The sequence below is a fragment of the Asterias amurensis genome, chromosome 6 (assembly GCF_032118995.1).
Source record: "Asterias amurensis chromosome 6, ASM3211899v1".
Lineage (NCBI taxonomy): Eukaryota > Metazoa > Echinodermata > Asteroidea > Forcipulatida > Asteriidae > Asterias > Asterias amurensis.
This window is the reverse complement of record NC_092653.1, coordinates 21158784-21179750: the sequence shown is the minus strand read 5'-3', so window position 1 is coordinate 21179750 and position 20967 is coordinate 21158784. Positions and strand designations below refer to the sequence as shown.

The 20967-nt window shown below is 38.2% G+C and overlaps 1 protein-coding gene across 1 annotated transcript in view; it reads left to right on the top strand.

Moving 5' to 3' along the window:
- Nucleotides 1–20967, top strand: part of LOC139938140 (clustered mitochondria protein homolog) — a 76516-nt gene that overhangs the window by 32986 nt on the left and 22563 nt on the right. Inside the window, exons 6-23 of the mRNA XM_071933521.1 lie at nt 4923–5007; nt 6127–6252; nt 6682–6785; nt 8485–8528; nt 9422–9606; nt 11299–11401; nt 12113–12325; nt 13106–13201; nt 13348–13426; nt 13656–13761; nt 14025–14470; nt 15608–15735; nt 16260–16337; nt 17131–17201; nt 18122–18194; nt 18465–18626; nt 20032–20104; nt 20561–20651. Coding sequence (XP_071789622.1) covers nt 4923–5007; nt 6127–6252; nt 6682–6785; nt 8485–8528; nt 9422–9606; nt 11299–11401; nt 12113–12325; nt 13106–13201; nt 13348–13426; nt 13656–13761; nt 14025–14470; nt 15608–15735; nt 16260–16337; nt 17131–17201; nt 18122–18194; nt 18465–18626; nt 20032–20104; nt 20561–20651 — 2263 coding nt within the window. The remainder of the gene's footprint in view (nt 1–4922; nt 5008–6126; nt 6253–6681; nt 6786–8484; nt 8529–9421; nt 9607–11298; nt 11402–12112; nt 12326–13105; nt 13202–13347; nt 13427–13655; nt 13762–14024; nt 14471–15607; nt 15736–16259; nt 16338–17130; nt 17202–18121; nt 18195–18464; nt 18627–20031; nt 20105–20560; nt 20652–20967) is intronic.

Below are 20967 nucleotides of genomic sequence, written 5' to 3'. Positions count from 1 at the left end.
CACAGAATGCTAGTAATAGTTTAATTAGAAAGTTATAATTGTGCATTTTGCTACCTACATTTATGCAGGCAAAATTTTTAATGGTTTGTTACTGTGGAGATGCCAGATAATTTTATTGCAAATTGCAATACGTACAAAAAAATACCTGCAGTTAACAGTATTTTTGTTCTAGCTAGTTTTAGAGCTCGTACTGTATGAACTAATGCTACAACTTGCCTTTGAGCTTACAATTGCTGTAGCATGTATACTGTATGAATTATGTACACATTCCAAGTGCATACACGTATGCGCATAAACGTACATGGTGTATGCACTGTGGATTTATACATTTACATACATGTACGTACAAGCATAAATAATTTACATATTAGGCCTATAGAGCAGATGTTTTTTAGATGAATTTCAAGATGCTGAAATTAACAGCAACATTCTCACCTCAAACTGGAAAAAAAAAAAAAAAAAAAAAAACTACACAAGTAATTTATTGAAGATACAATTGTGCATAGAAAATCAATAAAACAATATCCTTGATGCAAGAAATAAACAAGAAATAAACAAGAGCTCTGTTACTGTATGGCCCCTCATCAGAACCCAGTTTGTGCTCATCAAAATTAAGTCTAGACCTCTTGCACTGGCTGCCAACACTGAGGTCCAACAGTGGAAGGTAATACGCACGCATGTACTATGCGCAACTCTCAGCCAGGTCTTGAATGACCTCAGCGAGGGCGCTGTTTGGGTTTGTGATGTCATAGATAGCCTAAGGAACCAATCACATTGCATTTTGGTTGGTGTGGGACCCCCCTTTCCATACTTGCATTTTTGAGCCTGGTTTAAGGCTATATATACATGTATGTACTTTTTCCTAACACAAAACACAATGTCCACAGATTTACTTTAAAGTTTGAAGATTATGATAGTAGAAAGCTTCCCTTGAAATTTTACTTACTGAGGTGCTGAGTTTTTGAGAAATGAGTAAAACAAATATTTTTCGTCTCAGTTTTAGCATGTCAAAACGTATTAACCAGTTATGATAGGGTTATGGTTTAATATCATAACTGGTTAATGGGATTTTACTTGCTAAAATAATTTTCGTCTTCCTGAGACGAAAAATAGTGTGTGACTTGTTTTACTCATTTCTCAAAAACTACAGAACCTCGGGTCGCAATATTTGAGGGGAAGCTTTCCACTGTCATTATCTTTAAACCCTGTAAGTTTAATGTAAATCTGTGGACATTTTGAAAAAGTACCCGAATCCTTTAAGGCTCTATGAAACTAGTCTGTATCTGCAGCCTATAGTTCAAAACTTGCAACTATAATTATCTGTGTATTAGCTACAGTCAGTATCTTGTGATGAATGCGGTCTAACCCCAGCGTGTATTGTGAATGTCACCATTTAACCTTCATTGATGGATAGTGTCACATGGCAGACAGGAGGAAGTCAATGTGTCCTGAAGGTCACAAACATAAACTGAGAGGCAATCTAAAATTATATTAATTTTATATTTGATATGTGAGAGGCAGTTTTCTGTAGTGAAATTTAATGCAAATTCGTTGAAGATGTTGGTTAATTGAAAATTGATTGCTCTTTCATGTGCATGTATCTTGGAGTGACTTTGGGCCCGAAAAATAAAAACAAAAAGAAATCTGTGCAATGAACACATGACGAGTCCCTTGTACACTGTAGAGTAGGAACCAAGTTTAGTTATTGCACCTTTAGGTAGAGATTTAGCAGATTCATAAAAGGTTCCTTGATGTGTCAGCAGATACAACTTGAACTTGGGTTTTGCTGACACTGCTACACATGTAGTTAAAGGGAAGGTGTAGGTTTTGACATCACTGTTAACACTATTGGCAATAAAAAAATTACTTGGTTATACCATGGAGGAAGGAAGAGAAGGAGCTTGAACCACCCGCAAAACCGCAGAGTAACAAAAGAATACCCTGACAATGCCCCTGTCTGACCAGTGGAAAAAGATAGGAGACCTCCAGCTGGACGGCCGATTAACGAGCAGGATTACATCTCTTTGTACAGAACGTGCGGTACCGCCGCTCTGCACCGTTGCCTTCGTGTAAAGTTGAATCATTGGAGACAAGAATTGTGAATAAATACACATTTTCATTTACCGTTTTGTAACTTTCCGGTCACTAGCGGTGGTTCAAAATTTGGGTATTAGCACACGAGGGTGGTTGGTGTTCAATTGTGTTTTTCGATTTGGTGAGCACAAGTGTACACAATTTTTATCAGGTCTCAAAAAAGTTTTTTTTTTTCTGTGTTATATCCATACGACATACGACACCATGGTTGAGTGAAGAACCAAGTGCGCACGCGCAAACTCACATACGCCAGGGGTCGCCCATTGTCTGTTACATGTGGGTGATTAGGAGGTGTCGTTAAAAGACCGCGGTACCGCAGGTTCGACTTTTGACCTTCGTTCGAGCTCCTTCTCTTTCTTCCGATAGCATGAACCGTTTTGAGAGTCATTTTATTCAAAGTAAGTGGTTATGGAAAATGAGCAAGTTTGTGTGCTAATAATTATTTTGAGTATTTACAATAGTGTCCACTGCCTTTAACTTTTGCAGTTCCTTAATGGATTTGATTACCTCTGATTTATTTCCGACATTCAGTTACAAGTAGCTCAAAAGTCAAGTCTCTAACGTCACTGAAAGCCTTTAAGATCTGTATGCCTGGCCCCAAGTGCCACTCACAAATACCATTCATAAATGTGATGGTTAGTTGCCACATGACCAAGCAGCTATAGCACCAACAGTGGTATCTTAACCTTTCAGTACTGAAATGTAATCCTTGATTCTTCTCCAGGGTGATTTGATGTTGTATGCTAGTAGGCTTGGCTCGTTGACTGAGTGGATAGGTCTTGCGGGGGCGTATGGAAGGGGGTGTTTGCGCGTGGGCTCACGTGCTTGGGATCGACTACATCTCAACATACCTTAGGCTCTGTTGTGGCTGGGTTCTTATATCCAAATATTTAGTGATGTACAGTGAACTGGCATAGTTTCACCACACAGTCAAATGTCAAATTTGAAAACATTAAAGGGTGGCTACAGGATGCTCTGAAATATATTGTTATTACATTTTTGTTATAGATGGAGTCCATAGGAAACAGAAAAACTATATAACGATTCTCTTACCTCGCGTTAAAATATGGTAAAAATGTGAGGTCAAACAAACTTGCGCGACAAAGGACTCATGAAGTCATCAGCGGCTATTTGATGTGGAAAATAGCGCCCTCAATTGGCCAAAGCTGGAGAACTGTGCACAAACCCTAATTGGGAGATTGCGCCCATGACGTCAAGGGGTCATTGCATGATTATCATAGATAATTGACTCTTGGCAGTTTTTGCCTCTCGGAGAGGTGCAATTTTGACTTGAATTATTTGTTACTAAATGCGAATTTTAAGCGTAAAATGGTTATAACCGGTATCTACGATGTCTATTTGGCCCACAAAAGGTTAAAGTTAAAATATTGAGATTATCCTGTAGCTCGTGTTTAAGAAAATCTCTTGAATTTTTGTTAATGATCAAAGCAGGATTGTGTATACAACATGTACATGACATGGGCATTTAAAGACAGTGAACACTATTGGTAATTGTCAAAGACTAGCCTTCACAGTTGGTGTATCTCAACATAAGCATAAAATAACAAACCTGTGAAAATTTGAGCTCAATCGGTCGTCGAAGTTGCGAGATAATAATGAAAGAAAAAAACACCCTTGTCACACGAAGTTGTGTGCGTTTAGATGGTTGATTTCGAGACCTCAAGTTCTAAACTTGAGGTCTCGAAATAAAATTCTTTGAAAATTACTTCTGTTTAGTCATGTCTTATGTTGGTTCAATCCTACAGTGTTTGTACTACTGTAAGTAATCCTATACATGTACATGTTATCAAATTGTGTCCAATACTTATTCATCAAACTTGTGTAGCATTTGTAAGCCGGGAAGGAAGAATGCTTTTACCTCCTCAAGACATAAAAGGCTGCATTGATACAGTGCACAATTGGGCATACATACATGTTAGTTACAATCAATTTTGCCATTAATGCAATGCAGTTGCCAAAGCTCTTATCTTATTAGATTCCATTGGTGCATTAAGCAGATCTGAATATCAATGTAGAATTCTCTAAAAGGTATAAACAAATCTAAATAACAAAAATCTGTTCAATATTAGATTAGGAAATCATGTCTTGTCTGCGAATGTATGCATCGGTTAATAAATGACAGAATGTACAAATGTAAATAAATCTAAATAAGAAAAATCTGTTCAATATTAGATGAGGAAATCATGTATTGTCTGCGAATGTACATGCATCGGTTAATAAATGACAGAATGTACAAATGTATGAATTGCAAAATTGTATCAATGCATCACTACATGATTATATAAAAACTACATCTTTATCACTTTGTCTTTTGTTGTGTTCAATTCAATGTAATCATGAAATAGAGGCTGGGTGGGAGGACAACAATAGTCTGGTGCCTTCTTCAGCATTTAGAAATTGTCTTATCATTGTATACACAAGATAATTATATTTTGTATTACCGATGCCAAAGTAACATGTATTTTATCGTTTAGGTCCCCACTATGCCCACTGCTAACACATAGGATTCAAACTGCCTCTAGCCACATGGCTTGCTTGGTGGTCTACTAATGGTAGGACGTCTGCACTAGCAATGCAAAGGTCGTGGGTTCGAATCCAACCAAAATGATTTACCTATGGTTTGTTTTCACAGAACTCTGTAAAGTACTGAATATTCCATGTGTAGGGTGTATGGTGTAAGGGTAAAAACAAAAGTATTGTCATTTTGTCATCTTGCAATTTTACTTAGAAATTATCATATTATTGATGGGGAAAAGTAACTTGATAAAAATGATAAGAATTTCGTTTGTTGTTTTTTCTCTACTCAGGTGACCTGATGTACCTTTATGTGATGACAATGGAAGGAACATCTCACCATATTACTGCATCCACAAGGGGCTTCTACATCAACCAGTAAGTTCCTTGAAACACACAAATAATTAGGGCAGTTTTGCATTGGTTTCAGTGCCATACATGTAGCATGAATTACCATTCTCACTCTTTCTACTTGCTACTGTAGAGGGCTTAATTTCATAAAGCCATTTAGCAGAAAATACTGCTTAGCAAATTTCTTATCTAAGGTCAAAATTAATGCAACACCAGTCGCAACAACTAGAACTTCATGGCATTTTGGCTGGTAACCTCTTTCTGCGTAACAAGAGTTGTTTGTGCTTAGCAAATATTTTTGCTTACAAGCTTTATGAAGTTAGTCTGGGCTGCCTGGTGAGTTAATAGACTCTGTTCATGGGATGCCATTGCTGAGGTCAAAGTATGGAAACTCGCAAGTCTCAGCCAATGAAAGTTTCTGGGTTGACCCTTAATGAGGGCGCTGTTTGAGCTTGTAACGTCGAGTGCAAGGGTCTGTCTAGATATGCTGATTGGAGAAGGAGAGTTTGAATTAAAAAGAGAGTTAAAATGTTATACACAGTTTATCATCTACAGGATAAGTATAGAATTCCTCGGTAAGCATTAAAATGAAATGGATACTGGTCTTAACAAATCAGGGTTTGTCTTTAATGTTTTCATTAACGAGCCAGCAGGGGGAACGGCTTGTTGTTTTACTTGCCTTCAAACTCTTTCACTTCTCCATATTGCATATTGACCCCCTGCATGCACGGCACACGCGGGGACTGAGCCACGCTCACCTTTTTTGGTGGTCAATAGGTTTACGTGTAAACGCTGGTCAAAGAACTCGCAACTCTCAGCCAATGATAGGTCTGGATTGACCTTAATGAGGGCACTGTTTGAGCTTGTAACGCCGAGTGCAAGGGTCTGTCTAGTATGCTGATGGGAGAAGGAGAATGCGCACTTCACTGAATAACGCTCAGGGACATTGCCCACTAATTTGGCGCATCCAAGATAACTCTGATGACGAGGTCAGGTAAATTGGGTCAATAGAATAGGGATGCTTTTCAACACTGAGATAGCTAGAATGTTGACTGGTCCTCAGTTATTTTATCCACAGGTAATGGAGGAAGGTTTTGATTCTTTTACGTTGAGTCCCATAACTCTTAAATCATGTTTTGTTTGTAGGTCCACACAGGAGATGTTTAATCCTAAGCCGGCTGAGCAGAAGCATAGCTCCCACTCCTTGATAGAGCTCCTTAATAAAGTCAGTCCAATCTTCAAGAAGAACTTTGCCCAGCTACTAAAGAAGAGGTAATGAATGAAGACAATCAGAGCATACTGATCGAAACGTTGAGTTGTCAACAACTTGTTCTTTTCAGAAATGACACTATTCACAAGAGATTTACACATGGTGTTACTGCAAATCTCACCTCACTACTGTACACTTTTAGGTTGCCTTAATCTTGATTAAATTTACTATGGTCTTACCTTTTCGTCAAAAGATTAATAAAGATGTAAAAATAGACGATTTCTGAGCCATGTTCTTGTTGTAATTATCCCAAAATGTTCCAAAATGTTCCAAATCGTAAACAAATATTATTTTAATGAGTGTGTGAGACGTCGTGTTTTTCAAAATTAACTTAAAGACACCAATCCTCCTCGTTCGACTACATGTAGGCCCAAAGAGTCTCTATGTTTGAGTGGTGTTGTGTTAATTTGTTATTATGTTTTGCTACTCAGAGCTCAGAGACATCCATTTGAGCGAGTCCCAACTCCATTCCAGGTTTACTCATGGATGGCTCCCCAGATGGAGCACACTATTGACTCAATACGAGCTGAGGATGGTAAGTAATACTCACCAGACACTCACTAGATACTCAGGGATGAGAAATGTCAGACTTGTATCCAATTCATTTTGTTTCAAGACTGACTGCCTGTAAACTCTTTCAGTGCCTGTGTTTTTTTTATTATTTTTTTTTTTATACTTTTTTTTTATTACTTCGTTTTGAACCTAAAATGTCCAGCTTTTTGGGAGGATTTTGAAGTTCCATGCAAAAAGTCTTGTTTTCAAAACAAAATGTATATGCTGCCTCTGCTTGTTAATGTTCCTTGCATTGAATATCATTAATGAATGCTAACAATAATTTTGAAAATAGGAACCAGACTATTTTGTTCTTCCAGCCTCAGTTTGGTAACAATGATATAAATGGGAGAAATTCAAGATGAATGCACCGTCATGAAGGTCAATATTCACCAGACACTCACAATAAGATACTCAGGAATGAGAAAGTTTAGACTCGTTTCTCAATTGTGCCTTTTTTAAGACTGACTGTAAACTCTTTCAGTGCCTGTTAAAAAAAAATTAAAAAAATGTCCAGCTTTGTTTGGAGGGTGTGAAACTCTATACAAAAAGGTCTTGTTCACCAAACAAAATATAAACTTGCTGATTTGTGTTGTCCGGTACATCCCCAAGTCAATAGTATCTTGAGTGATAATGCCCTCTTGTGAAAACATGTCATACATGTATAATTGATGACACTTTGTGTGTACATAAAACAGATTGTACATGTACAATAATGGTGCTTTCAGAATACATAAAACAGATCGTTCAAGTACGTCCTTGGCACTGAAAGAGTTATTAACAAAAATGCTGTGTTTTTCCAAATAAAAGTCTGGCTCTTTGATCTACTTCTCTAGAATTGAGGATACTGTTCACAAAAATCTCCTTGTGATATAACTCCTGAGGTTATCAAAAGTTTGACAATCCATCATTTTAATGCACACCCTAAGAACTTGATCCTAGTTTCAGACTGTTTTGTTAGCAGTGACTGTCACCTGTATTAACCGAACTGAAGATTGTTCAGGACAATACACTAGCTCTTTTGAAAACCATGGATAGTAACTCATGTCTAGATCAGGGAGTTTTGTGCTATTTATTTTTTTCACTTTGGGTTTGTTTGCATAATGGTTTCTTATCAAAAAGGAAAAGAGATATTTGAGTTATGTTACAGTTGAAAGCCAAGAAAATTTGAAACTCATTCATTCTATTTGGTTTTAGTTGAATATTGTCAAATACATCAATATGTAAGGTACAACATGAAAACAGTATTCACATAATCAACATGATTGTATGCTTTCTTTACAAACTTTTATTCATATTATTATTTTTTATTTTTTATTTTTTTATTCCCAATCACACCCCCCCCCCCCCCTTCCTTTTTATGTTTGAACTGCTGGTTCAAAACTTTTGGCTGTTAACACAATTTAGTTTTACTCCACAGTCTGGCCTATTTTTTTTGCAGTTCTGAATTATGTTGGGCATGACATGTCCATGCATATAAAATAATATCACTAATAAAAAATAATCCGCCGTCAAAATGTAATACCCTTGTCCCTAAGAGTTTGGGAGTTTTCATCTTAAGTCGAACAGTGGCACATTTTGTTTTCTCTGTGCATTCACTCCTCATTATCATTATTCAACTGTTCAAATGTTCAGTAATCAAGTTAAAATAAATCTGTACCATTGTTAATGTCTTCCTGCAGCGTACACCTCCAGACTTGGCTATGAAGAACACATACCAGGACAGGTAGATTACTCTTTAGTTTCAGTCTTTGCACTTGGTAGTAATAGTAGTAACTAGAAATAGCAATTTAAAACATTCATTTACTGAAACTTACGTACGATTGTTAATCGTGCAGGTTCAAAACTTGCACAAGGAGTTACTTGGCAACCTCCTAGGATAACATTTCAATTTATTACAAATTACGTAATATGGATATTTGTAGAAATATTCCAAATTTGCTTTAAGAGTGGAAGTTCAAGTAATACTCTTTCCAGTTACAGGAACACGTTGCCTTGGATCGGACGAGTTGGTCTATAAAAAAGCGTTTATAACCGTTTTTTATAAAATGCATATGGTTGGAAAGATGTTTTAAAAGTAGAATACAATGATCCACACAAGTTTGCCTCGAAATTGCGTGGTTTTCCTTTTACTGTGCGAACTGACACGGTCGGCCATTTATGGGAGTCAAAAATTTGACTCCCATAAATGGCCGACCGTGTTAGTCGACGAGGTAAAAGGAAAACCATGCAATTTCGAGGCATGTTTGTGTGGATCATTGTATTCTACTTTTACAGCATCTTTCTACCCATATGCATATTATAACAAACGCTTTTCAAAGACCAACTCGACCGACCCAAGGCAACGTGTTCCTTTAAGTCTGATTTTGATTTGTTTTGCCCTGGAAAAATTCAGAAAAAAATTCTTATTAAATAGCTTGAAAAGTCCATGTGTACATGGAGGTTTGACCTTGTAATCAATGAAATATTCTTACTTCATTCCAAGAACCAAATATCATGTCTTCTACAAATGGCAGTAAAGACCTTGCATAAAGCCAACTGATAGAAGTACACAATTGACATACATTATAAGTTATTTTCTACAAACCCACTTTGGGTGAATATTTCTTGGTATTTTAGACCCGAGATTGGAATGAGGAGACCCAGACCACCAGAGAGCTTCCTCGTAAGAACCTTCCAGAGAGGTTGCTTAGAGAGAGAGCCATCTTCAAGGTACATAGTGACTTTGTAGCAGCAGCAACTAGAGGTGCTATGGCAGTCATTGATGGTAATGTCATGGCAATCAACCCAGGAGAAGATACCAAGTAAGTATTATAATATCAAAGTCTTATATAGCGCACGTATCTACCAAACAAGGTACTCGAGGCGCTGAGTATATACAAACTTTCAGAAAGATAGGTTATTGTAGTGATGAATTCTGAGACCCAATTATTTAGCACCTTTTAAGGGTTTACAAGGTGCTACGGCGCATATAGCAGCCACAGCCAGGAACACCGGGGCGAACCCCTTCTCTTTTCGATAAGTGTACTGGGGTCGATTTCACAAAGAGTTAGGGTTGGTCCTAACTTAGGACTAGTCCTAGGAGATATACAAATTGCAAGTAACTGGTCCTAACTCGAGATAAGACTAGTCCTTACTCTTGGTGAAATCCACCCCTGGGTTCTTTTACATGCGTTACACAACACATGGGACCAACGGCTTTACTTTGTAATAATCTGCTGATTAAAGGTAGGGTCCTAGATTGGTTTGTGTCATTTATAGGCAAAATTATAAAGACAGATTCAATCACATGTGAAAGTTTCAGCAAACGGCAAAACCTGTGACATAATTTTCACAATAAAGGCTGAGTCACACTGCAGCGAAAACGAAAACGATAACGATGATGACGCAAAGAGAACGCATTCTATTGGTTGATTTGCTCCACACAGAATACGCCCACGCTCATTCAATAAATAGAGTTTGTTCTCTTTGCATCGTGATTGTTATCGTTTTCGTTATCGCTGCAGTGTTACTCTGCCTTATTGTTGAATCCATCCATGGCAGGTTCCAAATGCATCTCTGGCCGCAGCATTTGTGAATAGACATCAACCCTCAGAAATCACAGAAACAATACATAGATTAATTGCTTCTCAGATTCAAATATTTTTGGTGAAAAAAAGACCATATATGAAGAGAATCCCTTTTCAAAATAGTTTATACTGTCGACATTTGCAGTGCTTCCCACCAAAAAATGTTTAAGGTCAATAATTTTCAAGGTACTTACCAATCTATGACCCTAACTTTATACAAAAAGTGCATTGACTCCTATTGGATGACCCATTTATACTTATGTGAGCTGCTGGTACGTGGTAAGGGTTTAGGGAACACATGTACAACATGAGTAACTGTTAAAAATCAGTATCTACACTCTAAGTGTAGTTCCATGCTTCTCCTCATTGAACCCAAGTCTCGACACTCATGGGGTGACAGGTCTTTTTCTGTAGCCGCGCCACGCATCTGGAACTCTCTACCACTTAATCTTCGATCTTGTCTTTGTACCGCAAAATTAAGTCTCTTCTCAAAACTTATCTTATGTCACAGGTTTTCAATGACTAATTTTGTTGTGTCTGTTTTTCTTTGTGTTGTGTTTTTTTGTTTTGTTTTGTTTTGGTTTACTGCGCCTTGAACACCCAGCAGGGTGGATATGTGCGCATTACAAGTCTTATTATTATTATTATTATTAAGTGACCAAGCATAGAGATGAAATAATAAATCTGTAAAAAATAAATCTGTACAAAATCTGTCACTGCAGTCATGAGAGAACAGTGGTTTCAAAGATCAAAACCTTCACTAATTCCTTAAATTATAGCACTTCATGCACAAATAATTCAAGAGAAGGTTTATTAGTCTGCAATTATTTATTTGTTCGATCTTACCAATGTTGTGCACATCCATCAATATAAATCCTTCGTACAGAGTGATAAAACTGATGACATTCTCTCCTCTCCTACTTATAGGATGCAAATGTTCATCTGGAACAACATTTTCTTCAGTCTTGGTTTTGATGTCAAGGATCACTACAAGGAGTTTGGTGGTGATGCAGCTGCATTAGTAGCTCCAGTAAGTTAAGACAATCAAGAAAACTATTTGGTGTTACCATTACACTGATGTGTGTAAGCACTGTATACTCAGCACTTTCCCAAGTTCTGTAAAACCAAATAATATTCTGTATGCACGGTGCAAATTTAACATCTTTTAAACCAATGCGGTGCCCACTGCTAAAATACAGAATTCAAACTGCCTCTAACTACCGGGCAATCTCGATAGTATAGTTGGTAAGACACTGCTCTAGATTGGCAAAGGTATTGTGTGAGAGATTTTTTGTTCAGCGAACTCAGAAAAGTATACTGTGCTTACACTCGACAGTGTAAGGGTAAAACCAAATAATATTCAGACATGGTGTTCAGAATAGTAATATTTGTAAGATGAGTTATTAAAAAAATGTACTTGCATAGCTGTTTCATTTAATTTATTCTGGTTGTGAAGCAAAGGATTCTCAAAAAGTGAACTCAATCACTGCATTAGCCAAAAACCCAGGGAGAAGACAAGGAAGGAAGTTTCAGTTTTAGATGTGGGAGGAACACCCCAGAGATTTATTCCAAGGAAAACCCATGCAGTCTGGTAGGGACTGGAAACCCAATCCACAGGGGGCCCTTGGCATGATTCAAACCGGGTCCTAAAGATGGAAGGCGAGTCGGCATCCAGTTTGAAAGTACTCTGTATTTTACCATTAACAAGTCTTTGGCGTTATCTTTGATTCATCTTTGACAGAGTAATGATCTTCAAGGAGTAAAAGCCTACAACAATGTGGACATAGAGGGCCTTTATACTCTGGGTACCGTGGTGATAGATTACCGTGGTTACCGCATCACTGCTCAATCTATCATCCCTGGTATCCTGGAGAGAGAGCAGGAGGAGTCGGTCATCTATGGGTCTATTGACTTTGGCAAGACTGTGGTTACCAGTGAAAAGTATCAAGAATTGGTGAGCAAGATTCCCTTGTTTTTTAAACGAGGCAAATTGTGTTTTGAGGCATTGCATAGTTAGGTATCAGTCAATATTCAGTCTGCAGTAACACATCTACTTTGCTGTGTAGATTAATTCTTGAGAACTTTTCTTGCTATCTATTCTACTGCCGCAGAGTAGATTTTTGGAATTTAGGTGATTACTCGGTTCTCCTGACGATGGCTAGAGCAAGCTAGTCGCAACATTATCCAATCCTAGAACTGACTCTGCGGTAGTGCAGTTAATTACGATCCTATAAGCTAAAGTAGTAGTCCCAGCCTATTTCTATACCATCCGCCCGGGTAGTAGCAGGACAGTTCTTTTCAGAACTGAGAAGTCTCCCGAACATCCGATAAATCTACTGCATGGCAGTAGAATAAAGATAGACAGTTCTCTAAGAACAAACTCTACCTGGCAAGTAGATACACACACATGGTGTTACGCAAACCAAATACATATTGATACCTCACCATGCAATGCCTCAAATTATATATACACTAGTTCTAAAAACTGTTCTAATTATTAGCTACTACCTCCGGAGGTAGAAAAGCAGCCGGGACTACTACTTTTGCTTAAAAGATTGAGGGGAATTTTCATTATTAACTTCACTGCCACGGAGTGAGTTCTTAATTGGTCTTTATATTTCAACTCTCTCTAGTCCTCGCCATGACTTTAATGGTGTTGCCACAGAACTTTCTGGATTAATCTTCCACATGGAAGGTTGAAAATCTGACTTGATTTTGTTTTTCTTGTTCCTAGTTGGCCAAGTCAGCTCAGCAGTTGAAGATTCTACCACACAAAGTAACCAACCATAAAGGTGGAGAGATTGAGATTTTCTCATCTATTGAGTGCAAGGTAAGAGGTTTACATTGAAACTGTTATCACACCTTGAATGACAAGATTATATTTTCATGAATTAAATATTTGGAAATCATTTCAATATTCAAATTGTCTAAGCATTCTTGATTATTTACCTAGTGCTATATTGATTTAATTTACAGGGAATTAAAGGCAACGATGGTAGACATTACGTATTGGATCTCTTACGAACCTTCCCACCAGATATCAACTTCCTGCCAAGTAAGTTTGCTTCGCACACTTTGGATTATTCACTTGGGTTGGGTGCTTAAATAAATGTTCACGCAATGTTTAACATTTCAAGGTTAAGAAAACATCTCATTGCTGTTTCACTGACTAAAGAATAGTTTAAACTTCTGACTTTAAAAAAAAGGGAATTCTATACCTTTATATCTTATTTATTAATCAATTTACTTATCTATTTGTTTATATCTGTGTGTGTGTATTTCAGTTGAAGGTGAGGAGCTCAATGATGATGTCAAGGCCCTAGACTTCCCTCGTCAGCATCGTCACAAACTCTGCTGTCTCCGTCAAGAGCTCATTGAGGCATTTGTGGAGTAAGTTTCGTGCTTAGCTTCTGACAAGTTTCCATTTATTGTGAAGATTTATTATTATCTCGCAACTTCGGCGACCAATTGAGCTCAAATTTTCACAGGTTTTTTTTTATGCAAATGTTGAGATACACCAAGTGAGAAGAATGGTCTTTGACAAATACCAAACGTGTCCAGTGTCTTTAATGGAAAATTCACCTCTCATATCATTCATTGGCTAAAGTTACCTGACAGTAAATATTATTTTGTTTCCCTTTTGATCTCCCTAGGCATCAGTACATGGTGTTTGTCCGTTATGCAGCTGTCCTTCTAATGCAACAACAAAAACCAGAAACAAACGAGAACAATTCTGAGACAACAACAAACATTGATAAATCCATCGAGGAAGACGCAAACAAAACCTCTGAGACTGAAACCACAAAAGACCTCGATGTCATCATCAGCAACGACACTATCAATGAAGCTGTCTCAGAGAAAGACGATAAGAAAGACTGCCAGGAGGAATCCAATAAATCAGAGGAAACAGACGATAATAAGAAATCTGAGAATGATTTGAACGATAATTTAAAGGAAGCAGCAAATGCAGTGTTATCAGGGAAATGTCCCATGCTGAATGGTTTAGACACCACTGGGATTGAACAGCTTGCTGAGAATATCACAAATGTTACTGACGAGGCGGCCAAGGCGCTGGCTGAAACACAGAAGAAGAAACTCAGTATGTATTCAGTTTGTCTTTAATTCAACAATTCAACTAGCCCAATATGTTAAGTTTTCTGTTGGAACCTTTTGAAGAAGAAAAAAACCTTTCCATACAACTTACATGTTGAGGCAACCAATACTGTACTGCATGTAAAAGCACCACTTCAGCAGTACCTTATTCCCACAGATATTTGTCGAACCATGTCGTACTATCCCAAAGAAAATGTAACATTTGTGGTGTTGGGTTTTTTCCCCTTTCTTTTTGGAGATTGCTCAGTACTGCAGGGCTCGGATTTAGGTTAAAGACTGCAGGGCTTTAGCTAAAAATGTTTACTTGACCAGAATTTACTTGACAAGACCAGCCGTCGATTTCACCAAACTCTTCCTAACTTAGGATTAATCTTAGGACTAGTTCAGTTCCTTTTCCGAAGACGTTAGGACGCATTGAACCCATCCTAAGTTAGGACGGGTTACTCGTTCTTACTCGAGATAGGATTAATCCTAGCATTTCGTGAAATCGGCTGCAGAATCTTAATGAGAAAGAGCTTTATACAAAGTTAAACATGTAAACTGTTTTTAATTGGACAAGCAATATGCAAATTTTGATCTTGTTTGTCTTACCAGACTCAAAGTCAACATTTGAACATATCATTGCTTTCTGTTAAAAATATTACACAGTTAGGTTTAATTCTTCAATTGAAAAACACAAGACTGGAGGGCTTGTCCAGTTATGAGTTTACTGGCCTGGAGCAGAAATCACTGGCCTCGGGTCTGCGTCAAATTCGAGCCCTGTACTGGGCCCAATTTCATAGCGCTGCTTAGCGGCTGATTTTGTGCTTACTGTGCGATTTCCATTTCATAGCGCTGCTAACCGTAAGCAAAAGAAAAGGCATGCTAACCTTGTGCTTACCGCACGAAAATGTATGACGTAACAATGCAATTCCATGGTAAACGGGCAATATGGCCGCCCAATTTGTCTGCTTACCTGTGAAATACCCTTGCACCTTAGCATATTTTTCTGCTACAGTAAGCACAAAAATTTGCTTGCCGTTAAGCAGTGCTATGAAATTAGGCCCTGGTTGGGTTGCATCGCCATGGATAAATCCAATGACTTGTTTATATAAATGTTTTGATTTGATGTTTGTTTCTGTAGCTGATTCCAGTCATAAGGAGGTGATTGCTAAAGCATCCAAGGCTGCTGGATCTCTCGTTGATACAGAGTTTGATATCAGATTCAATCCGGATGTCTTCTCAGAGGGAGTTACGCATGTCAATCCAGAGGTAAGTATTAATAATAAGAATAACGTATCAATGCGCTTGACATTAGTGCCCTGGTCATTGGACCAACAACATTCCTTAAACCTTTCTCAGCTCCCTGGCTGCCGTGGCGTTCCGAAGGCTTTTTAAAATACAATGAGCAACCTCTACCCTCGCAGGTACCCATTTATACCCCTGGGTAAAGAGAAGCAATAAGAGTGAAGTGTCTTGCTCAAGGACACATGTGTCATGACCGGGATTCGAACCCACACTCTGATGACTTGACCACCAGAAATTAATTCAATGCCCTCAACCGCACGGTCATGACACCCTAGGTGCACATCCATTTTTAAAAAAAATCTGGTAACTTCATGGACGGTTACAGTTTCAAACACTCTTGTTCTCCTGAAGGCGAGCAGAGTATACTGTTCGAAACGTTGAGTCCACACCAGCTCTTTTCAGAGCCAACACTCACACAAAAGAGATGTACACATGGTTGTAGTTATTCTGACTCTTGTTTCATAAAGGCTATTTGGTTTTGATTTCAGAGTGAACAGTTCCAGAAGGAGAAGAGGGTGGTCAAAGATGCTGCCAGGTTTCTTCTTGTTGGTCAAATTCCTACATTCGTAAGTATTTGGTTTGGATTGTAATGGTTATCAAATAACAAACCACAAGGGAAATTTACTGGGCAAATTCGTTTTCAACGATTTGGGGTATAAATCACTTGACCAATATTGACTCCCAAAATAGTGCAACCTAGGTTATTTGATATGGGGTTGTACATAGACAAATTGACAAGAGTGGGATTTGAACCAACCACCTCCTGATTAACGTGCCAGTGCTCTACCAACTGAGCATTGGCGGTCTCCCTATTTTGTCAATATCTTTGTTCAGTGGTGCCAGTCAGATCTTAACGATTAAAGGCAGTGGACACTATTGGTAATTACTCAAAACAATTTTTATTATTATCATAAACCTTACTTGGTAACGAGTAATTGGGAGAGGTTGATAGTATAAAACATTGTGAGAAATGGCTCCCTCTGAAGTAACTTAGTTTTCGAGAAAGAAGTAATTTTCTGTGTATTTGATTTTAAGACATCAGATTTAGAATTTGAGGTCTCGAAATCAAGCGTCTGAAAGCACACAACTTTGTGTGACAAATGTTTTTTTCCTTTCATTATTATCTCGCAACTTTGCCGACCAATTGAGCTCAAATTCACAGGTTTGTTATTTTATGCATATGTTGAAATACACCAAGTGAGAAGACTGGTCTTTGACATTTACCAAAAGTGTCCGGGGTCTTTAAGACATAATAATTGTTTCCAACAGACAACAGGCATTCCAATTCTTTGGTTTTCGGTGATCATGCCCTTAACCGACCTATGAAAATGTCATGAATATTTCATTTATTTTGTTTAGATTCGTGAATGCCTTGAGCACAACATAGCCCCACTTGATGGATTGACGTTGACGGAAGCATTACATCAACGGTAAGATTCCAGTACAAATCATTGACTCTCTAATATAGCAATTAAACATTCAGAGGAATTCAAAGTTCAGAAATAACCGAAATACTGAACATTTTACTCAACTGACATGAGGTTGAGATTATAAAGTATTATAAATAATTTTGTGACTGTTATTTTACCAATTTGTTTGTCATCATAGTTTCCTATTGTTGAAATGATGTTGTTATAGCACCGGAATGATGAACAGTTCTACTGCACTTATGAGTTGTACTTGCTATTCATTAGAAAGTTTCAACTGACCTCTGGGCGGTGCATAGTGTCTCTAAAGAAGTGGGGATACTTAGACTCTAAAACAAGACCTGGGCCCAATTTCATGGCTCTGCTTACCGCCGAATTCTGCGCTTACGATCACGATTCCCCGCTTACGTGCAAGCGCCAAATTTCTGCGCTAGCCTTGTAAGCGTAGAATGCCTAATAAGGTGGAGTACGCACGCGCAGAAGCCAAAAGTCGCCGCTAGCCCGTGAAACACGCTTGCCGTAAGCACAGAATTCTCTGCTTCCGTAAGCACCGATTCTGTGCTTACGGTAAGCAGAGCCATGAAATTGGGCCCTGCATATGTGAGACAGAACCACAAACTATGGATCACCTCCTGAGATGCCCCATACTGGAGCAAGAATGCAGAGCTGAGGACCTTGCAGAATACAACGATGTTGCTAGGAGCTGTGTCTAGTTCTGGCTGAAACGCAATATCTAGTGTTACGAACTGACCTCTTATCACTGGTCTAGCTCTATTTGTGCGAGACTGAGGATGGTCATTGGTCAAAACCCACTTGGTGGATTTTTTTTTCTCAGCCTGAATCAAGAATCAATATCCTCACTTTGTTAAAAACCCTCCCAAAATGACTACATGTACTAATAGCGAGTTTAAACATCTTTACAGGGGAATAAACATCCGTTACCTTGGTGTCATTGCAACAATAGTCTCAACTGCTCCTCCTCTTTCATATCTATATGTAAGTTCAATTCATTTATTCTTCTTAACAATTGTATCAAACAAGCTCAATGCGTTTTTCGTGGTCGAAACTAATAACTGTTCGGTCAATGGCAAATGGTAAACCACTGCAAGTTGGAAAACATTTCTGGAAAACATTTCGCAGCAAGATCATTTCTGGGAACGGAGCTGCTACCATCGGGATCCTGGCCAGATGTCCATCATTCTAACGTTGATACTGAGTAGTCCCATAGTAAGAGGGTTAAGACAACTTCTCTCCTCTCTCTTTCAGAGACTCCTTGTGAGTGAGATGATCATCCGTGCAGCCAAGCACTCCTTCAAGATCTACATGCAAGGAGTAGGAATGGTTAGCCTGTCAGTAGCTATCAGTCACTTCTTAAACTGCTTCTTGGGCTCCTTACCCAACCCACAACCACCTAAGGCTGATGATGAGGTAAGCACGGAAACCATCTCAACAAATACTTTACAGGGAATGAGAACTAGAAACAAATTTGATCTGAATTCAGACTTTTTGTGTATTTGTTTTAACAGTAGATGTTATTTTCCTCACTTATGAAGAAATCTTATTTTTGATCTACCACTAATGAAACTTCACAGAAGGGACTTAAAATCTATTACAAAGATGTTTAGTAGAGCGACACTGTGGGGTTTCCCTAGGTATTTTCTATATGATCCCTTTTCTTTCATTTCCCCTCTTAAAATGTTGCGGAGTGCACCCTACGATGTCAAAACATCCCACAAGTACAGTTCCTACCTAAAAATCACCCTACAAGGAAAAACAACTATTTCAACCTGCCTCCCAAAGTTTGGATCTAAGGCAGTGGACACTATTGGTAATTACTCAAAATAATTATCATCATAAAACCTTTCTTGGTGACGAGTAATGGAGAGAGGTTGATGGTATAAAACATTGTGAGAAACAGCTCCATCTGAAGTGCCATAGTTTTTGAGAAAGAAGTAATTTTCCACGAATTTGATTTTGAGACCTCAGATTTAGAACTTGAGGTCTCGAAATCAACCATCTAAACGCACACAAATTCGTTTGACTAGGGTGTTTTTTTCTTTCATTATTATCTCGCAAGTTCGATGACCGATTGAGCTCAAATTTTCACAGGTTTGTTATTTTATGCTTATGTTAAGATACACCAACTGTGAGGGCTAGTCTTTGACAATTACCAATAGTGTCCACCGCTTTAAGTATTCCAGCAGGAAAAACAACCATTTCAACCTGCCTCCCAAAGTTTGGATCTAATTAAAGCTTGTAAAGCTATAGATGCAGTAGAATAAGGTTGACTCTTACTTAATTGACTTCATCTATGACTGTGGCTGTTGACTGCTGCAGTTACATTGAGACAAGTCATTTGTTTCAGAGTTTGAGCAATTTAGCTTAAAGATGTTCACGATCTTAAAAACGAACAAAGGTTAAGATGTTCACATTCTTGAAATTGATTGAAGTATGAAGCCCATGTTAGGTCCACACTTTTCTTTTCTATTTCCAATTGTGAAAACAGTCTGTAAATCCTCTTAAATGTAAGGGACATGTCACACGAGGCAATTTACGGGCAACCAGTTCCAGGCAATCTCCAAGAGGGAAAGGCATTCACATTTGAATGTTCACCTATTTTTCTTGTGGATCGTAAGACAATGTTTGAAAATTGACCCGCTCGCTACCAAAGTGGTCGTGTAGTAAAAGTTGTAAAAGTTGCCTCGTGTGACAAGTCCCTAACACCTTGCAAGTTGAGTCAAGATGGAGGTGAAGACTACTACAAAGTTCTAGGTTTGCGTTCTGGTTTCTTGATGTGCTCATTGTGTCAATTTGTTGTTATTATTTGTACTAGATGAGTAATGGTCACGGGAAGAAGAAACGAAACAAGAAGAAGACAGGGAGACTAATCACTGCATTAGGTCAAGGTCAGTATCAGCAGCTTGGCTTTTAATGGCAACATTTATTTTTCTAAATTGCCCCTTAGGCATAAAGATTTGTCAATGGAAAGGCCTTTTGCAAAATGAAAATTTCCCAGCCCTCCAAAAGATCAGATTCCATTCTTACTAAGGGAATAAAAGGGTAGGGACGAGTTCTTAAACTGGCATTAAAAACCTGCAGAACGTGTGTTGTATTTCTATGACTGAGACAGTTTTTGGACATTTTTCGTAGTAGTATGCTTCTAAACGTATCCAAAAACAACCAGTTATAAACAGCTCCAGCTGGTCATTATCAACCGTTTAAACACCCCCCATGTCACACGCTCTCCACCAATAGGAATAGCGAAACTTTTTGAGGTATTTATGAACAAACTTCAAGCGATTATATTTGTTGGTGTTTTGATCAATTCTAAGATGATATACCTTGTTAATTCTTGATGACAGATAGCATTGCATGGGCCAACTTAAGCCCCACTGAGATGTGGACCAACCTCAAGGCTGAAGTCAAGGAATATTTCCACTTTACGCTGGAATGGTAAGTTACTTCTTCTTGTACTTCTTTGAATTTCCAAAGTAAATATATTTGATAAAAACTTATACCGGTGTGGCAGGAGATGCTGTCCCACATAGGGTAAACTGTGCACTAACTTCTTTGCATAGCGCCCTCTTGTGAATCAACCTCCTTCAGCCCATGTTAAAGGAACACGTTGCCTTGGATCGGACGAGATGGTCTATAAAAAGCGTTTTGAAACTGTTTTCTATAAAATGCATATGATTGGAACGATGTTTTAAAAGTAGAATACAATGATTCACACCAGTATCACTCACAATTGCACGGTTTTCCTTTTACT